At 34.6% G+C, this 18,183-nt stretch overlaps 2 protein-coding genes across 7 annotated transcripts in view; one reads left to right on the forward strand and one right to left on the reverse strand.

The window, feature by feature from the left end:
* Positions 1 to 18,183, forward strand: part of G2E3 (G2/M-phase specific E3 ubiquitin protein ligase) — a 54,533-nt gene that overhangs the window by 18,853 nt on the left and 17,497 nt on the right. For all 6 annotated transcript variants that reach the window (XM_038544383.1, XM_038544385.1, XM_038544384.1 and 3 more), the window contains 7 exons: positions 616 to 713; positions 3,116 to 3,217; positions 5,865 to 5,989; positions 7,169 to 7,334; positions 14,225 to 14,331; positions 15,030 to 15,146; positions 18,000 to 18,124. In XM_038544383.1, the coding sequence (XP_038400311.1) occupies positions 616 to 713; positions 3,116 to 3,217; positions 5,865 to 5,989; positions 7,169 to 7,334; positions 14,225 to 14,331; positions 15,030 to 15,146; positions 18,000 to 18,124 (840 nt within the window). The remainder of the gene's footprint in view (positions 1 to 615; positions 714 to 3,115; positions 3,218 to 5,864; positions 5,990 to 7,168; positions 7,335 to 14,224; positions 14,332 to 15,029; positions 15,147 to 17,999; positions 18,125 to 18,183) is intronic.
* The window catches only part of LOC111096978 (60S ribosomal protein L31-like), a 32,136-nt gene that overhangs the window by 13,001 nt on the left and 952 nt on the right, over positions 1 to 18,183 (reverse strand). The window lies entirely within an intron of this gene.

The raw sequence follows: 18,183 nt of genomic DNA on the forward strand, positions 1-18,183 counted from the left end.
CAAGTATCTGAGCCCAACCCTCAGGATTCCACCACATAGATCAAAACACACAATCACTTTTCTTTAAGAGAAAGGTTCATTTTCCTCCTCTTGAACAATCCAAACCAGGAACATGGGCATGGGCCATCATACCTAAGACCATTGCTCAGCTGGAGAGTGGGTGATGGTAGGCAGGTAAGTTAAAATGAGACAAAGTGCTCATCAGAATATATCATTCTATTTCTTAATTGAGCATTCTCCTAATTTTATAAGTTTTAAAATTAGATTTCAGTTTCTGAAGAATTGATTCTGACAGTTTTTGGCAGCTTAATTGTTGCTTTAGTGGGGCAGTAAGAATTTTGTAGTTTCCTAATCTTATTTTCTGTGATATTACCCTGTAAGTTGCCATTTTAATTACACACTGAAATTCATCTTTAAAATGTAAAATCTAAAACAATGATGTTTATTGTTTTAGAAATAGGTGTTAGAAATTTTAAGTTACTGATAATAATATAATGTGATTTGCTGTCTCTGAAAGAATGGAACACATCACTTGAGAGAAGCTCCAATTCCATAGGTTTTATTTTAAAAATTTAAAAATATTTTTTATATCTATTTACTTTTTTCCATTGTTAGCTTGTGTTTTTTGTCGAAAAAATGATGACTGTCCTAATAAATATGGAGAAAAGAAAACTAATGAGAAATGGAATATCACTGTACATTACTATTGTTTGGTAAGTATAACTTATAATTAAATCCTGGAAATTTTATATTCTTCTAAAGAAGACAATTAGATCTTGGTGGTTGGTTTCTGAGATTTGGATAAGTCATTTTACTTTTTCTTGATCTCATTTTGCCTCTATGTAAAATAAAGTTTTTCATTTATCAAATCCTAAGATTGTGAAATTAGTTCATATGTATGAAGGAAGACCGGTCATCATTATCTATATATTTTTGCCTAACCTTTTAGGGCCAAAGTGAAAAAAGGAAAAAATGATTAAACCTCTTAAGGGAATTGTCTTTTTATCACTTTCTTGTTTCCATTGTTGCTAGTGATAAATCTCAGAAAAGAGTCCTTTGAAGGTTCAGGGAGTAAAAGGAAAGTATTTTATTTCACAGAGAACTTGGAAGAAAGGTTCTGAATAAAGAAAGAAATATTTGTGGAAAAGGAAGTAGGTGAATATATGGGCCACTCAGAAGAAAGAAAAAGTGATTTCATACTGAGAATTAGTCTCATTTGTTTGCCCTTCCTTCTACCATCTTTTCACTTACTGAATCTATACCATAAGATATTAATGGCACCTTCATTGCCTTGGTGTGCCAAGGCTGCAGTCAGTAGTAGCACAATATTTCTCGATACTCTTTGAGTTACATATTGCTACTTAACAAATTATCCTGAATTTTAACAGCTTAAATAGTTATTATCTCAAACATTTTCTGAGGGTCAGGATCCTGGTATTGGCTGAACTGTATGTAGTTCTGGCTCAGGTTTCAGTCATATGGAGGCTAGACTTGGGCTGGAGGATCCACCTCTGATACCTCACTTACATGTCTTCTGCCCTTAGTACTTAATTAACCCTGTTGTCAAGAGGCCTCTCTATTCCTTACTTCCTAGGTAGCTCTGTAGGGTACTCACAGCATGTTATCTGGCTTCTTCCAGAGCAAGTGATGAAAGAGAGGGAGAGAGGGATAGATAGACAGACACCAAGATAGAACCATATGACCTAGTCTTCACAGTTGCATACTCCTGTCACTTTTACTTTATTCTATTTGTTAGAAGTGAGTCATTAAGTCTAGCCCATGTTCAAGGGGAAAGGAATTAGGATCCACAAATTTGTAGATCTGTTTTTATACCTACCGCAGCATCCATGTTAAAATTCTAGATGCTTCGAGAAAACATCTAACATATTTCTTGGTGGTTCTTTAAGACTATAGTTTTGTGTCTCAAGTGCCCTGTGCATTAGACAGACTTCTAGCTAATCTAAGAACCTAATTACTTTGTACCAAGATTTAAGAGAACATGAATTTGGCATTCCAAATTTATTTGTAAGTTGGGAGTCTTAAATTTTGTATCACCAAAGAAAACCTTTTCATTTATCTGAGAGTTTAGTTTACTTTTTATGCAGTAGAATTAGGAGAGCTATTTTATTAATCATTGTTTTTTTTCCATAACCAATTCTTAAGTAATGTGTTTTTTTTTGTTTTCTCTAGGATATATTATTATATTGATAACAATAATCTTCTCTAATCACAAATTTGAAGTATTCTTGAATTATTTAATATATTTAATTTGATGAAAATTTCCTTTATATTGTTTTTCATTAATGAGTATAATAATTCAAAACATACCTACCCTAGGCTCAACACTTATATAAGATTCTATTTCACTATAAACAGTACAGTAATGTTACAAATGGAATGGCAGAGCTTAGAAAGACAATCTAGTCCACTGTTTTTATTTTTGTGTTTAAGATGAGAGACATTAAATGACTTGTCTGTAGTTTCAGAAAGTTGGACATAGAGCCTGGTTTGCAAACCAGGATTTCTTATTCACAGTTCCATGAGTTTTCTTGATTCATATTTCCTTAATATTTTTAAACTGAAGTTAAAAAATTTTTATTAAAATTCAAACTTCTATGTTAACCACGATTCAATAGGTTTCTATAAATACACCTTTTATGATCCAAAATCAAGCTAGATTTAAAGTTAGCCTGAAATGTCACTGATGAACTGAATTATTTCCATAATATTTACTGTACTGTTACTACATTTATACCTTTTAGTATTTACTACTTTTTTTCTAAAGCTTCATTACAGGTGTTTTTTGCCTTGTATTTTTTCTTCTAGTTCCTGGAATACTTTTAGAACCTGTTTGGTTAAATGTATAGTGTTAATGTATAGTGTCTTCCAAATCAAAGAATGTGATTAGCATCTTACTTTGACCATGAAAAATAACTATAAGAGGTCCTTGAAATTCAAGTTACGTCCATTTTTTTATTGGAACATTACATATGTGTGTATATATATTATATATTCATGCAATATATGTATTTTTATACATTCACAGATTTTACATATATATGTATTTCAAGCTAGTTTCTTAGAATCTGTTTTCTAATTGAAAATATATTTACAGTTGATGTCAAGTGGAATTTGGCAGAGAGGTAAAGAAGAAGAAGGAGTTTATGGTTTTCTAATAGAAGACATCAGGAAAGAAGTGAACAGGGCTTCTAAACTGGTAAGTAGATTGTTTTACTCATTACACTAAATATGAAAAGTGTCATCATACTAGGGAATGTTTTTTCCACCAGTTTCCCCATTGGAAATTTATAAGACTTTTATGTTTAAATGCTTATTTCTGTCAAATAAGATAAATTTTAGAAGAACTTTTTGAAAATTTGCAAATAAAAGCAAGGTTAACCAACCCTAAATAATACGTATGACAATGCTGATTCTATTTATTTTATTCCTGACTTCCACTCTGCTGTTCTTCAAACCTTTAACCCTGAGTCAACCCAGATGTTTACTTTTTATTCTTATGCCTCGGTTGCTGAGTTGGCATAGTGGGTTGAGGTGGAAATTAAACAGTTATGCAGACCAGTAATTTATGATATCTCCACCTCTTGTGACCATCCTGTGATACTATGTACCTTTGTTCATTGCCTTCTCATGTTCTCCAAAATAAGTATTCTAAACTTTAACCCTTTTTTCATTCCGTTATAGTTTGTGAATCTATGGTATGATACCTATTGTATTAAATGCAAGAAAAGGATTGCAGGGTTCTATCTGGTCTGAGTAGAAGTAATAAGAGTTAGAAAATGAGAAGGTTAAAAAAAATGAGAAAGTTAGAAGTATAGAGAATTCTGTCCAGAGAATGATAACTGGAACTGATAATGGTGATAAGAGGATTCATTGTTACTCTGGAGTAGAGATGAAGGACATTGACACATTATAGTTGAAATCAAAGAAAGGTTGTCTCATCAATGTAGGGGTTATTTACAATGGTAACAAGAATTAAGATACAGAGAAAAGTGCCAAAGTCTGGAGGTGGAAGAAGTTACATCCTACAGAGGGTGTAGATGTCATTAGGCTCAAAGAACCAGATTTTGAAAAGTATAAAGGCAAAATTGTGACCTACAACCTGCAACAGAGAACTGAAACAATGTTGTGATTGTCTCTTGCCTTTTTCCATATTCTATTCCCAACCCTTGTCAAGTCTGGATGAAAATTAAGGAGGATGGGAAAATAAGGATAGTTTTATTCAAGAAATTCTGTAGGAGAAGCAAGCATTTAGAGATCTTTTTTTAGTTGATGCAAAAAAAAAATGAAGGCAATTAGTTTTGAAGATGTTGAGGATACTGGAGATTAGATGGTAAGATAGAGTCTCTGGGATGCAAGAGAAAACCTTGGGAGAAAGGTTATCAGTGGCATTTTTCTTAGGACGGTGTGAGAGTATTTGTATCAAAATTCTTCAACCTCCTGATGATAGTGAGCTTGTGAAAGATGACTTCAAAAGGTCTCCTTGTAGGGGGATCCCTGGGTGGCTCAGCGGTTGCGCACCTGCCTTCGGCCCAGGGCGTGATCCTGGAGACCCGGGATCGAGTCCCACATCGGGCTCCCTGCATGGAGCCTGCTTCTCCCTCTGCCTGTGTCTCGGCTTCTCTCTCTGTATCTGTCATTAGTAAATAAATAAAATCTTTAAAAAAAAAAAAAAGGTCTCCTTGTAGTTTGGAAATAAGTGGCTTTTAAAAACATTTGAATTTTCTCTGAATATATTATGAACCTTTTTTTTCTTCTTTAATATTTATTTATTTTAGAGAGAGAGAGAGAGAGCACAGCAGAAGGTGGGGGGGGGAGAGAGAGAGAATATCAAGCATGCTGCACTAAGCGTGGAGCCCAACTCAGGGCTTGATCCCACAACTCTGAGATCTGAAAACCAAGAGGTAGACACTCAACTGTGCCACCCAGGCTTTCCCGTTGTGAACCTTTGAGAATATCTTGATCCTGAAGAAGTTCTTTTCATCTGTGACATTAAGCTAGAGTTTCATATGCGAGTTTACTGAAAGAGCCTCAGGTTGGCAAAGTTATCTCCAACGACCTAGTGGTACTCCATGGGCCAGCATAAGATTGTATGAGTAACCATTTTAAAATGGCTATCTCAAGAGTTCTAAGATGTTTTAGATTCCACTCTGTATTTTAGTAATGATTGAATCATCTAATAGTCTTTGTGTTCTTATTATGAACGCTCTCTAAAAGAAATCTTTAAAAACAGAAACAAAGACCCTATTTCTAAATAAGGTCACATGCATAGGTACCAAGAATTAGGACTTGAACATATCTTTTGCAGGGGATTGGGGTGGGGTGGGGGGGCAGGTGTTACTATGTAACCTATTATGGGTATCTTAACACTTTCATTTGGTTAGGATAGGGTGATCCTAGCCAATTTTTTTCACAGATTGTTTTTTTATATTGTTTTGCTATTCTTCTTGATGAATATTTCCTATTTGTGTTTTTTTATTGAGATTTGAACTTTAATGTATAGCCATTGTATTTATACAAACCCTTTAGTTGAAAATATTTCAGCTAGGTAGAAAGGAAAAGAAGCTTCTCTGTCCCATCCACATGTTAGATTAGAGATGACTCTTTTATCAGAAATTGTTACAGGAATGAATCTTTAGTGTCTTTAGACTGTTTCTAGGTAGAACATTTTTTTTTTCAGAAATTGTTTTAATAAGCCATCATCATAGCTGTAGTATGATGAAATAATTTTCTGACTCCCCACAGGAATATTTATATTCCTGGTATAAATAAATATTTATACCTTGGTCATATTATATTACTCAGATTTTGTATGTTATGACCTCTGTTTTCATATTTTCTTCTAGAAATGCAGTATTTGCAAGAAAACTGGTGCTTCAATTGGATGTGTTGCACCCCGATGTAAACGAAGTTATCATTTCCCCTGTGGACTTCAGAGAGAATGTATTTTCCAATTTACTGGCAATTTTGCGTAAGTTAATTGTTGAATATGAAAGATGAATGTTAAGGAAAAGGGGAAAATGGACATGGATAGCCCAATGATCTAAATCCTTTGTAAAATTTCTCTTCAGAGCTACACTGAGTTTACACATACATGCTACATATATGTTGTTTTATATATATGTTTAAAATTGCTCACTTCTTCCTTTATGGAGTCATTTCTATCTGCAAAGTCTTGGGAATTGCCAGTCTTCAATGGACTTAACAATTAATATTCACCTTCAATTTTCCGCTCTAGGATATAATATGAAACTTTATTCATATTATATGAATATTCATGTTTTGTAAAAATTTCCACCTTACATAAGTTTAGATTTTTATATCACTCTTCAGATTTATGGTCCACTTTTTCCACAGGGCCGGGCCATATGTATTTCTCATTGAGTAAATTGACAGCATTTAAATTTGGAGGAGTCCAAAAAATAAATCACCCCAAGGCCCGAAGTGCCCCTGACAGTATTTACTTCATGAATCCAGCTTTAAACATCCAAGATTTATGAATTTTAGTATTTTTTAAATATTTTATTTATTTATGAGAGACAAAGAGAGAGAGAGAGGCAAAGACACAGGCAGAGGGAGAAGCAAGCTCCATGCAGGGAGCCTGATGCAAGACTCGATCCTGGGACTCCAGGATCACGCCCTGGGCCAAAGGCAGGCGCTAAACCACTGAGCCACCCCAGCGTCGAATTTTAGTATTTGATATTACAAGTGTTCTATTTCTTTTAGTCTTTGTGTTCTTGACCTGTTTAATGGATTGTTAGCATGTACAAAACCACAGTTTAGAAAATACAAATGGAAATAAATTTAATGGGTTAGGAATAAATTTTTATTTGCATTTTATATACTACATGATTAAAATATTTATTTTTAAGGTCCTTTAATTTTGTACATTGTTGAGTATAATGCTGTTGCTAACAATATTACATAGGGTTCTCAACATAATACTAGTTATTGGAATTCTAGGAGTTTCTGAAAGTCCTACTCTCCTTGGTCAGAGATTATGAGACTGATTTACAGTGCCAAAGTTCCAGTCTGTTGTAGGTTAATTATGAGAGAAATACAAATGAATTTCCTCTTATATATGTGAATTGCAGTTCTATCCTCATACTTTGTAACTTATTAGATGTTTCTAAATGATTTACACTTTTAGGTCATTTTGTTGGAAACATCGACCTGTTCAAATAATTACATCTAATAATTATAGAGACTCCATGCCATGTACCATTTGCTTGGAATTTATTGAGCCTATTCCATCTTACAGTATATTACGAAGTCCTTGTTGTAAGAATGCTTGGTTTCATAGAGACTGTTTACAGGTAAGTAATTTTGTAAGCCTTTTCTGATATAAAATTTGTTCCTTGCTGATTTAAATTTTATTTTATTTTAACATTTTTTATTAGAGTTTATTTACTTATTTATTTATATAGTCTCTACACCGAGTGTGAGGCTCGAACTCATGACCCCAAGATCAAGAGTCACATACTCCTCTGACCAAGCTAGCCAGGCACCCCTGCTTTGAATTTTAAATTGTAAAGATTTGACAGTTACTTTATCTCTACTTATAACTTAAAAACAGCTTTATTAAAGCATATTTTATGTAAAAAGTTTACTGTATTGAACTGTACAACTAATACTTTAATAAATACTTTAGAGTACTACCCACTTAAAAGATTTTGTTGTTTTAACCTAAGGATTTTGTTTGTATTTCACATGATTAAAACAGATTTAATCCCCAAGTTTATTTACATTTTAAGCTTAAAAACCAAGACATGTGAAATGATAATTTAACTGTAAGCTAATATATTTAAATGTTGAGGCCTTTGAAAGAAAAAAAAAAACTCTGGTATACACTTTATCACAGCTTCTTGACAGAGACTGATGACCGTTTAATGATTTAAAGGACTCTTTGAAAGCCACCTTGTATGTGAAACTCAATGACCAGTTTGAGTTTTTTTTAAGATTTTATTTGAGAGAGAGAGTGCATGCGTTGCGGGGAGGCAGGGGGAGAAAGAGAAACAGACTCCCTGCTGAGCAGGGAGCGCAATGTAGGGTTTGACTCCAGGACCCCAGGATCATGACCTGGACTAAACGCAGACACTTAGCCAACTGAGGCACCCAGATGCCCTCAATGACAAGTTTTTAAGTAAACATCATGAAACACGTAATATTAAGCAATTTAATATTTATTTTGATTCAGAAGATTCATGAATATTTTAAGATCTTGCTTATTGATAGCATCAAATATAATAGTATACATGCATGAAAGTGCCAACTGAGAGTTACAGTTAATAGAATGCCAAATAACAAAGGATTAATTAAATTTGACCTTTTTTTGGAGCTTGGCTTTTATTATTGTTTAGTAAAAAAAGTTATTATTTTTTAATGTTATTATTGATTACAGGTTATCCACAAAAGTATTTTTTAGAGTTAGGAGATATTATAAATCCTCTTGTATTTCAAGAAAGTCTTAAAAGTAATAATAGTCAAAAGTATGTGAGTCAAACAATAGACAATAATTCTTCTTGAGTAGTGAAGTAGCAACTTCTTGAGTAGTGGTCACTCAACCTAATACTTAGATATACTTTCAAAATTGTAGTTTATCCTAATAAACCACCTGCAGTTTCATCAGGAGTGGTTGTCGTCTGCCTTTGAATTTAAAAATCTTCTAAGCTGTCCTGATCACTATGTAGAAACAGAGAATATTCAGCACCTCATGGACCCTACTTTATAGCACATGTGGATAGAATGAATGATGCACAGAAGTTGAGTATGGGTTCTTTTGCTGCTGCCTACACTCAAGCTCTATTGGTACGCCCGAAGGCCAGAATAGAGTAAGGAGATTCTTCAAGGAGAATTTGAGATTCAAAAGAAAAACTGGTTAAAATAGAATCAGAGGTCAATGAAATGGAAAATAATCTAACTCAAAGGCTCCTGAGAAGATCAAATCCATATCCCAAATCCCTTCACTCAAAGAAAGGCAGCAGTTGAGTTCTCCAGATTGACGTTGACATTAACCAAAGAAATCATCTTTTTCAAGCCCGAGGACCACATTTTAATTTTAGCACTATTCATAATTTTTATAGACAATATTGGATTTGTTGATCCTCTACCACCAAAACTCCAAGGACTCAAGACACAGAAAATGACAAGGGGTCTCAGTGGAATTGTACTGCTTGTATTTTTTTGAAGTCCGTCCGTCCATCCGTCCTTCCTTCCTTCCTTCCTTTTCTTTTTTCTTTTCTTTTTTCTTTTCTTTTCTTTTCCTTTCTTTCTTTCTTTCTTTCTTTCTTTCTTTCTTTCTTTCTTTCTTTCTTTCTTTCTTTCTTTCTTTCTTTCAGCATGTGTGAGCAGGGGGAGGGGCAAAGGAAGATGGAGAGAGAGAATCCTGGAGCAGACTCCACCTCTTGACATGGGGCTCAGTACCAGGACCCTGAGATCATGGCCTGAGCCAAAGTCAAGAGTTGACTTAACCTACTGAGCCACCCAGGCACCCTTGTGGCTTGCTTTTTGTTTGTTTGTTTGTTTGTTTCAAAGCTCTTGGTGAAACACTACTTATATGAAGAAAAGAAATAAGCTTTAGCTCTTTAAAAACTGTTGACTGCATCATGGTGCCTGTCAATGGGCAGAGGAAGAACTTCAGAATTTCATGGTACTCTTGGCTTTGTCTTTGTCTTCCCTAAAAATTTTCTACTCTGCGAAGCCAACATCTAGGATCTAAAGATGGAAAGGAAAGCATCATGCATTGTCTGTAAAAAATAGGCAGTGAAATATCCCAAAACTTTTCCCACTGTCTAGTCTCTCGAGTTTGCTTTAAATGATTTATTTTTCTTATTTTCTCATATTTCTATAAGTATAGTTTAATAGTCTTTTAACTGATTTTCTTTCCTTTTAGTGATTAAGCACAATCACGTCCTTTTTTAAAGCTGTATCTGAGAGAAACCGTGCCTTAAAATAAAAAAGCTTTAATGAACTGAAACTGCACAAAATAACTTTCCTATACTTATTCTGTACTTTGTCCTCGTGAGTGCCGATTTTCTGTGAAGACATACAGACAGATGGTGCCCAGTGAATTGCAGGAAATATTACAAGACTTCTGTCTATAAAGTCACACTGTATGCTGACTTTAGCAGTGGGCGACACATCACAGTGTGCGTTTTTTGTTAAGATTTTATGTATTTATTCATGAGAGGCACTGAGAGAGGCAGAGATATAGGCAGAGGGAGAAGCAAGCTCCCTGCAGGGAGCTTGATGTGGGACTCCATCCCAGGACCCCGGGATCACAACCTGAGCCAAAGGCAGATTGGCACCCTTTTAAAAAAAAAACAAAAAACACAGTGTTTAATCTTCCACAGGGAAGATTGAAAGATTTTTAACCCACTGACAGAGCAACAAAGTTAAGCTTTCTTCACCTGCCCGGTGTCCCACAGAACTTTCACAAGAGATTTCTATTGGGAAAGTACAATTTTCAAAACTAGCAACAGTACTTACACCCCTGGTTTCAGGAGAGATTTACATGCTTTACTGTTGAGACCATCAGTATCTAATATGGACTTGATGGTAGTCCCATGTATTTATAAAATGAGGCTATCCAGATTTAGGACAATTGAAGAAAAGCTAAAAAAAATTTTAAAAACAAACTTGAACACTGAAGCAACCTTAAGCCATCTCTTTATTTTGATGATATATTTTTATAAAGAATGTAAATATTCAAATGGTCAGAAATGTATGTAAGTAAATGAAATCAAGGAGAAGAAATAACTTATGCATTTTAAAAACCAGAATTAGAAAGTTATATGTCAGCGCATACAGTGGGGCAGGGGGAAGTGCTGAAAATATAACAAAAGGTAGGAGATAATGATGACTATTGCCCAATGGAGATGTTTGCAATTTTTAAATAAGTTAGGATTATTGTAGGTGATCTGTAAGAATGTCAAAGCTTTGACTTCCAGGCTTTGCATCTAGTATATTGGAAGAAATATGACAATCCTAGTTAAAGACCACAGAACCAAAGCCCTTACATATGGTGCATTTTGTTTTAAAACCAGGCCTTCATCTGCAGTTCTGTGTGAAGATTGATAAATCAGGTTTGTTTGTTTGTTTGTTTGTTTGTTTTTAAAGATTTATTTATGAGAGACACAGAGAGAAAGACAGAGACACAGGCAGAGGAGAAGCAGGCTCCATGAGAGAGCCCGACACGGGACTGGATCCTGGGTCTCCAGGATTAGGCCCTGGGCTGAAGGCGGTGCTAAACTGCGGAGCCAGCTGGGCTGCCCAGTTTTTATTTGTTTTATTAATAAACTAGTTTGGGTAAAGAAAACTACTTGAGTATATTTTTTTGCATGAGCCTTGAACTTTTTTATATTTAGGATTATGCCATTAAAGGTGGCAGGATGGAGCCTATTTTGTCGGGTAAATTTTATAAATTCTGTTAGTTCTTTTTGTTTGTTTTTCTGTTAGTTCTTATAAAGAAGTGTTTTGTAAAAAGGATCCAGGGAGTGTAGTTCATAAATATCATGAAAATTTATCTTTACCTAATAAGTTTAAACTGAGAATTTTACAAAGGAAATTTATCTTACGAGTTTGTATTTGTGTCATCTTGTTAATTTTGGGAAGAGTATGTTATTTTTCAAAAACAGTTAAGAGGGATCCCTGGGTGGCGCAGCGGTTTGGCACCTGCCTTTGGCCCAGGGCACAATCCTGGAGACCTGGGATCGAATCCCACGTCGGGCTCCCGGTGCATGGAGCCTGCTTCTCCCTCTGCCTGTGTCTCTGCCTCTCTCTCTCTCTCTGTCTGACTATCATAAATGAATGAATGAATGAATGAGTGAAAACAGTTAAGATCTGCCCCAATCAATATATAAGAAAAAGGAAAAAAAAAACTGCTTCAGTTTTTAGTAACAAAACACAGAGAGGTTCTCAAACTTGACTCTATTTTCCATAGGGCTTTTTGTGAGCACTGAAAATACAAAATTTCTAATCCTGTCATTAAAAAGTCAATAATACAGAAAAATAAAATAAAAAGTCAGTAATAATACTTACAAAAACGTAGGTCTACTTTATGCAAATAAAAAAATCACAGCAACAGGAGCACTTGTTTATGAAATAAATAGGAACATGCAGTTGTTCCTTCATTAGAGACCAGTAAGAACTAATTCTCGAGTCATATTCTATAAAGGAGCTGCAGCGCCTTTTCCATTCTGTCACAAGTCTTAACTGAAGTAGTAAATGAAGTCTATCCTATTAAATAACAAATACCTGAAGAAAAATTTTTAATTCTCTGAACTTCATTAAAGGAAGAACAGTCCTATGCAAGAGAATGAGAATTGTATGTAATTAAGCATATTTCGTCATTTGTGACCACTATAAATGCTATATGCTTTCGGATTTTGTAAAAGAAGAGTGCAGATTAATATCTTAAAATTGATGGAAACTTTTCACTCTGTATGTAGAGAATTGCCACTATACTTGGTCAGTTTGGATTTCTCCATCATCCCAGTGGTCATGTTCTATCTTCCTTATCTCCTATGTTTTTTGTTTTTTTTCCCCTCCATACTATCCATTTCCTTGTGTCATAGCTAATACTAAGGTATTGATAGCAGTGTACAGTTGGCTCCTGAAGGCCTTTAGGTTCAGAGATTTCAGTGATTTGTTTCCCTCCCACACTCTGTGTATGTGTCCCACTTGCTACTAGTGGGTTGTTTTTGTTTTTGTTTTTGTGTGTTTTTTTAAATTTTTGTTTAAGCCACTGGGGCTCAAACCTATGACTCTGAGACCGAGAGTTACATGCTCTTCTGACCAAGCCAACCAGGTGCCCTGCTACTAGTGTTTTTGAACCTCAGTTCTTCTGTTTTCTTTATCATTTATAAATCATTCCCTAAGTCTGTCAAGTCTACCTAATAGTTATTGTGTCTTTTTTTTATTGCTAACCTCTGCGACTTAACTTTAGATGCTTTCAAAAAAAATAAATAAATATCTAGACTTTTGAAGGAGCCCACTAACTGGCTTTTTTCCCTGCATACCTTATTCTGTATTAACTTTTTATATACAGTGCTGGCTTTGATTTCCCTAATTCATAACCTCATTACAGAATTAGACATGCAATGCAATTCTTATCATGTAATCCTAAACATATTATTAATTAGTTCCCTAATCATATTGTCCTTTCTCTTACCATGGAGACTTGATACGTGCAATTCCCTATCCTTATAATGCCTTTTGTTCTATTTCCTAGCAAATCTTTGTTTCCTCTTCCAAACTTAGCTTTGACCTCACCATTCTTGTGACATTTTTGTCAAGGCTCTTAGACTTCCATGTTTATACTTGAAATGCACACACACTTTTACAAAGTGTTGTATCTCATCATTCCAATCTAAGTTATTTGTTTCTATTTTTGGTACATAGCATAATGTTTGCTACCTATACAGCAGGGGTTAAATAGTTGTTAAATGAATGTGTGGTACTAGTTTTCTGGGGGGGAGGATTGGCTACTCTTTCTAGTAGGTTTGTAGTTTTCTGTCCCTGAGAGTACCCTCTGCCTGCTGGTTCTGTGTTTCTATTTACAGAAGCAGTGAGAATAGCTTAAAGCTTTTCCCCTTTTAGGAAGAACACTAGCTTAGAGATTGAGTTAAAAACAGAACCAAGGATATTTTATAATAACATGTATTTAAACATCCTTCCTAGGTGAAGTAAGTCAATATTTTTACTGTTTTAATCAGTAAGTGATGGACAACATGATATGTGGGGACCGAAATGACATTGGATAGCAAAGGTTGAGAAAAAAATATGAGATAGATGTAAAACTAAGAACCGTCAATTCATTAACTTAATTTTTTGGTGATTAGGAAAAAAGATCTCAGAATTTTAGCAGAATAACTTCATTTATCAAAGCCTGAGAACTAGCATAGAAAGTGTTTTCATAATAAAGTGAAAAGTAGCACATGTTCTGTTAGCTATTATAATCTATAACCTGATACCTTGTTAAATTATTATTATTATTTTTTTAAAGATTTTATTTATTTATAGAGACACAGAGAGAGAGGGGCAGAGGCACAGGGAGAAGCAGGCTTCATGCAGGGAGCCTGACATGGGACTCGATCCAGGGTCCCCAGGATCAAACCCCGGGCTGCAGGCGGTACTAAACCCCTGTGCCACCAGGGCTGCCCCCCTGTTAAATTATTAACAATAGGTTTTCTCTTTTCCACTATAGGTTCAAGCAATAAATGCAGGAGTGTTTTTCTTTAGGTGCACAATATGCAATAATAGTGATATATTTCAGAAAGAGATGTTGAGAATGGGAATTCATATTCCTGAAAAGTAAGTAACCATTTAGCCTTTTGACAAAAAGATAATTTAAATGTAAGATTTTAATAACAATGGAAATAATTGTTTATGTTTTGATTAAGTGATCATGGACAAGTAGTCATCTTAAATGGGGAAATATAAAGCTGCCTCTACCACTGCCTCCTTCTCCTTCCCAGATTGCTAATTCTTGAGAGCAGGGACTGTGACTTCAGTATCTCATTAGTTGATTTGTAGTCTCTTAATAAATCCTCAGGTGTGTACAATAGTAATTTTTTTTTGTACAATAGTAATTAATTGACTTAGATACTAGCATAATAGACTTTTAAATGGTATGTATAAATTATCTAAAAGAATCAAGATATGGTTTAAAATATATAACAGGGATTTTCTTTAATACTTAAAGATGAGGAATCTGAAATAATGTTACTAAACCTGAAATTTAAAAATTAGAAGTGAAATATTGGGAAAAATATAAATTTTAGAACATTTCTAATTTTTCATTTAACATTTGAAAATTCACTGTGGAAATAATCAACTGCAGGATAAAATGACACTGACAGATTTATATCTTGAAGAGAATGATTAATCCTGAAAAGAAAAAGGTTTATCCTTATTCCTAAGTATGTGAAAAGTTTTTGTTTTTAGATTTCATTACTAATCCTTTTATGTAACGTTTTAGTTGAAAGTATATTTTATATCTTCATTTACAGAGATGCATCTTGGGAATTAGAGGAAAATGCTTATCAAGAACTTCTGCAGCACTATGAGCATTGTGATGTCCGAAGATGTCGTTGCAAAGAAGGGCGAGACTATAACGAACCTGATAGGTATAATGGGAAGTCCCAATTGTGCTTACTGTCCTTATTTAAACCATCAGTTGAAGAAGTAGCTTTCTAGTTAATAAAGTGTGGTTTTGCTTTTAGGATGTTTGAAGTTTTAGCTTGAGAGGAAATATATTTATTAAATGCATGTTTACATCTGTTTACAGAGAAATTATTGCTGTCAGCATGGTTGTAACTGATTTATGTGGTGTATTTTCATGAGGCTTCATTTTCTAGAGCTGCACTGCCTTATATGATAGGCACATGTGGCTGTTGAATACTTGAAATGGGGCTATTCCAAATTGAGAGGTGTTGCAAGTGTGAAATACACAGTGAAGACCCATTTTCTTAATTTACTAAAGCTGCCGTAACAACAGAAATTTGTTTTCTAACAATCCTAGAGGTAGAGGTATTGGCAAATTTTATTTCTTCTGAAGCCTCTCTCCTTGGCTTGCACATGGTTGATTCCCTGCTATGTCCTCACATGATTATCCCTCTGCCAGGTCCTAATCTTCTTTTCCAATAAGGACACCAGTCATATTAAATTAGGGCCCACCCATATGACCTCTTAATTTATCTTAATTATCTCTTTTAAAGGTCCTAGCTCCAAATATAGTCACATAATGAGGTGTAGTGGGTTTTAGGACTTTAACATGAATTTGGAGGGGACACACAGTTCAACTCCTAGCAGTAAGACAAAAAGAACTTAGAGTATCATGTTAATAACTTTTTATATTGATTACATGTCAAGCAAAATGATATTTTGGAAATGTTGAAATTCATTTCACCTATTTCTTTTACCTTCTTAAATCAAGTTGCTAGAAAAGCTTAAATTCGTTAAATGACTTGCATTATATTTCTATTGGATGGCACTGTTTTGTTGAATTTATGGAGGATGTTTCAATAAATTTGTAATCCCAGTTACACAATCGTACATGGCAAGCTGAAACTTAAGTGCAAAGCAGAATATTGGGAGCCTTATTTCTCATGGAAGGTGATTTGGCTGGGTAAGCTATCTTATTTGCAAAGACTCAGCTGCCAGCTTTGAAAATTTTCCGAAAAAAAAAAAGAAAATTTTCCGTAAGCTGCTCTTACCACTACCATATCCCTGATTTCCCGTTCTGAACTGGGCTTTTTCTTTTATGTGCATGTTACAATGTAATTTACATTATTTGAGTTTGTTTTTGTCATTAGACTAAAAATTATTTAAGAGCAGAGATCTCTAGATTTCTAAGAAGCAATATATTCATTAATATTGATATTTTCTAAATTTATTTTGGGCTATTTTAGTTAACCTACATATTTGCTTATATATCACTGGTCGCCCAGTCAGTAGTTACCAAACTCCCTTTCTCTTTCTGACGGCTATTTGAAATTGCTATCCTTTGTCTTTTCTTCTGGGACCTAATACCTGCAATCTGAATGTTTGGGGGTGTTTTTGTAATCTCACTCTCTCATTCTAGTGATAGGAAGATGGTTTTGCTGAGAGGCACCATGGTGTAGTGGTTAGGAGCATGGGTCTCAAGCCAACTAAACTAGGTTGGAAGCCTCACTATGAGACTTAACTAGCACTGTGAACTTAATTGGACAAGTCATTTACCCCTCTGTGCCTTGATCTCTTCTCCTTTAAAATTAAGGATAATAAGGACTTTTCCTATCACTTAAAATTATGAGGATTAAACTTTTTGTGTAAAGGCTGAGAACTGGGCCTGGCGTATAGTAAGCACTAATGTTAGCTGTATCTTTCATCTTTCTCTCCATTATTTGGCAGAACTCTTTGGGAAAGTGGGAGAGACACACAGAGAAGACATATACCTACATACCCATATCCACACAGAAAGATTCACTTAACATCTTACGGAGTGAAGAGTATCCAAATACCTCTTTTTCCTTCTTCCTTTTCTTTTTCTTTTTCTTTCTTTCTTTTTTTTTTTTTTTGAGAGAGAGAGGATATATGTGAATACATGGAGGCAGGGAGCTTGAGGGAGAGGGAGAGAGAAAATCTTAAGCAGGCTCCACACCCAGCATGGAGCCTGACACAGGGTTCTGTCTCATGACCCTGAGATCATGACCTGAGCCTCAAATCAAGAGTTGGATGCTTAACCAACTGAGCCACTCAAGCATCCCCCAACTACCTCTCTTATCACCTATATATCCACACACCTAGGGAGTATATCCATTATTTATTCATAGAAGGAATACTTATAACCAAATAAAAAATGGGCCCCACACCACAACCCACACCCACACCTACACCTATACAGAAAATGTGAGTGTGGACTGGCATATATCACAATTCAGTGGGGAAACTTGGAGGTGGGATGGAAGGAAACAAAAGACTCTAAATATGGGCAAGATCATAAGTCTGGATATTGTTGAGCTAAGCAATACTGGATTTCTAAACAAGCATTTGTAGAAAACAATTCCTCACATTGAATATGAAAAGTAATATTTTAGGTAAGATAATATATTTTCTGATGCTTCTTCAATGTTGGATGCATTTATATAGCAAATTCCCTGTGAGCTAGTAATTTCTAGATAATAAAAGAAATTTTTTTCTTTCTTAATTATATTCTTTCTGGTGTATATATTCCTGTGTATGTACATGTACATGTTGATATTAAGGTATTTTAAGTTAATGAGTATTTAGAAGAGGAGGTTACAAACATAATAAGTGAAATAGAAAAAAAATACTTTAAGAAAAAAATATAGTGCAAAGCAGGTAATCTGTTTCCCCTCCTTTGGTTGAAGGGTTGATTTTATGTGAGATGGACAGTGTAGCCTGTGGCAGTGCTAGTGGTTGGAATTAGACCAAGTTAATACCAAAATGTAAATATCTGCTTCTCTTTATGTCCTCAGCAAATGGGAAATAAAGCGCTGTCAGTGTTGTGGTTCTAGTGGAACACATTTAGCTTGTTCCTCATTACGGTCATGGGAACAAAACTGGGAGTGTTTGGAATGTAGAGGTATCCTCTACAATTCAGGTAATATTTTGTAATTGTGAATAAAGATTTTTTCAATTGTGTATTATTTAAAAATTTCT

The sequence above is a fragment of the Canis lupus genome, chromosome 8, assembly GCF_011100685.1.
Source record: "Canis lupus familiaris isolate Mischka breed German Shepherd chromosome 8, alternate assembly UU_Cfam_GSD_1.0, whole genome shotgun sequence".
NCBI lineage: Eukaryota > Metazoa > Chordata > Mammalia > Carnivora > Canidae > Canis > Canis lupus.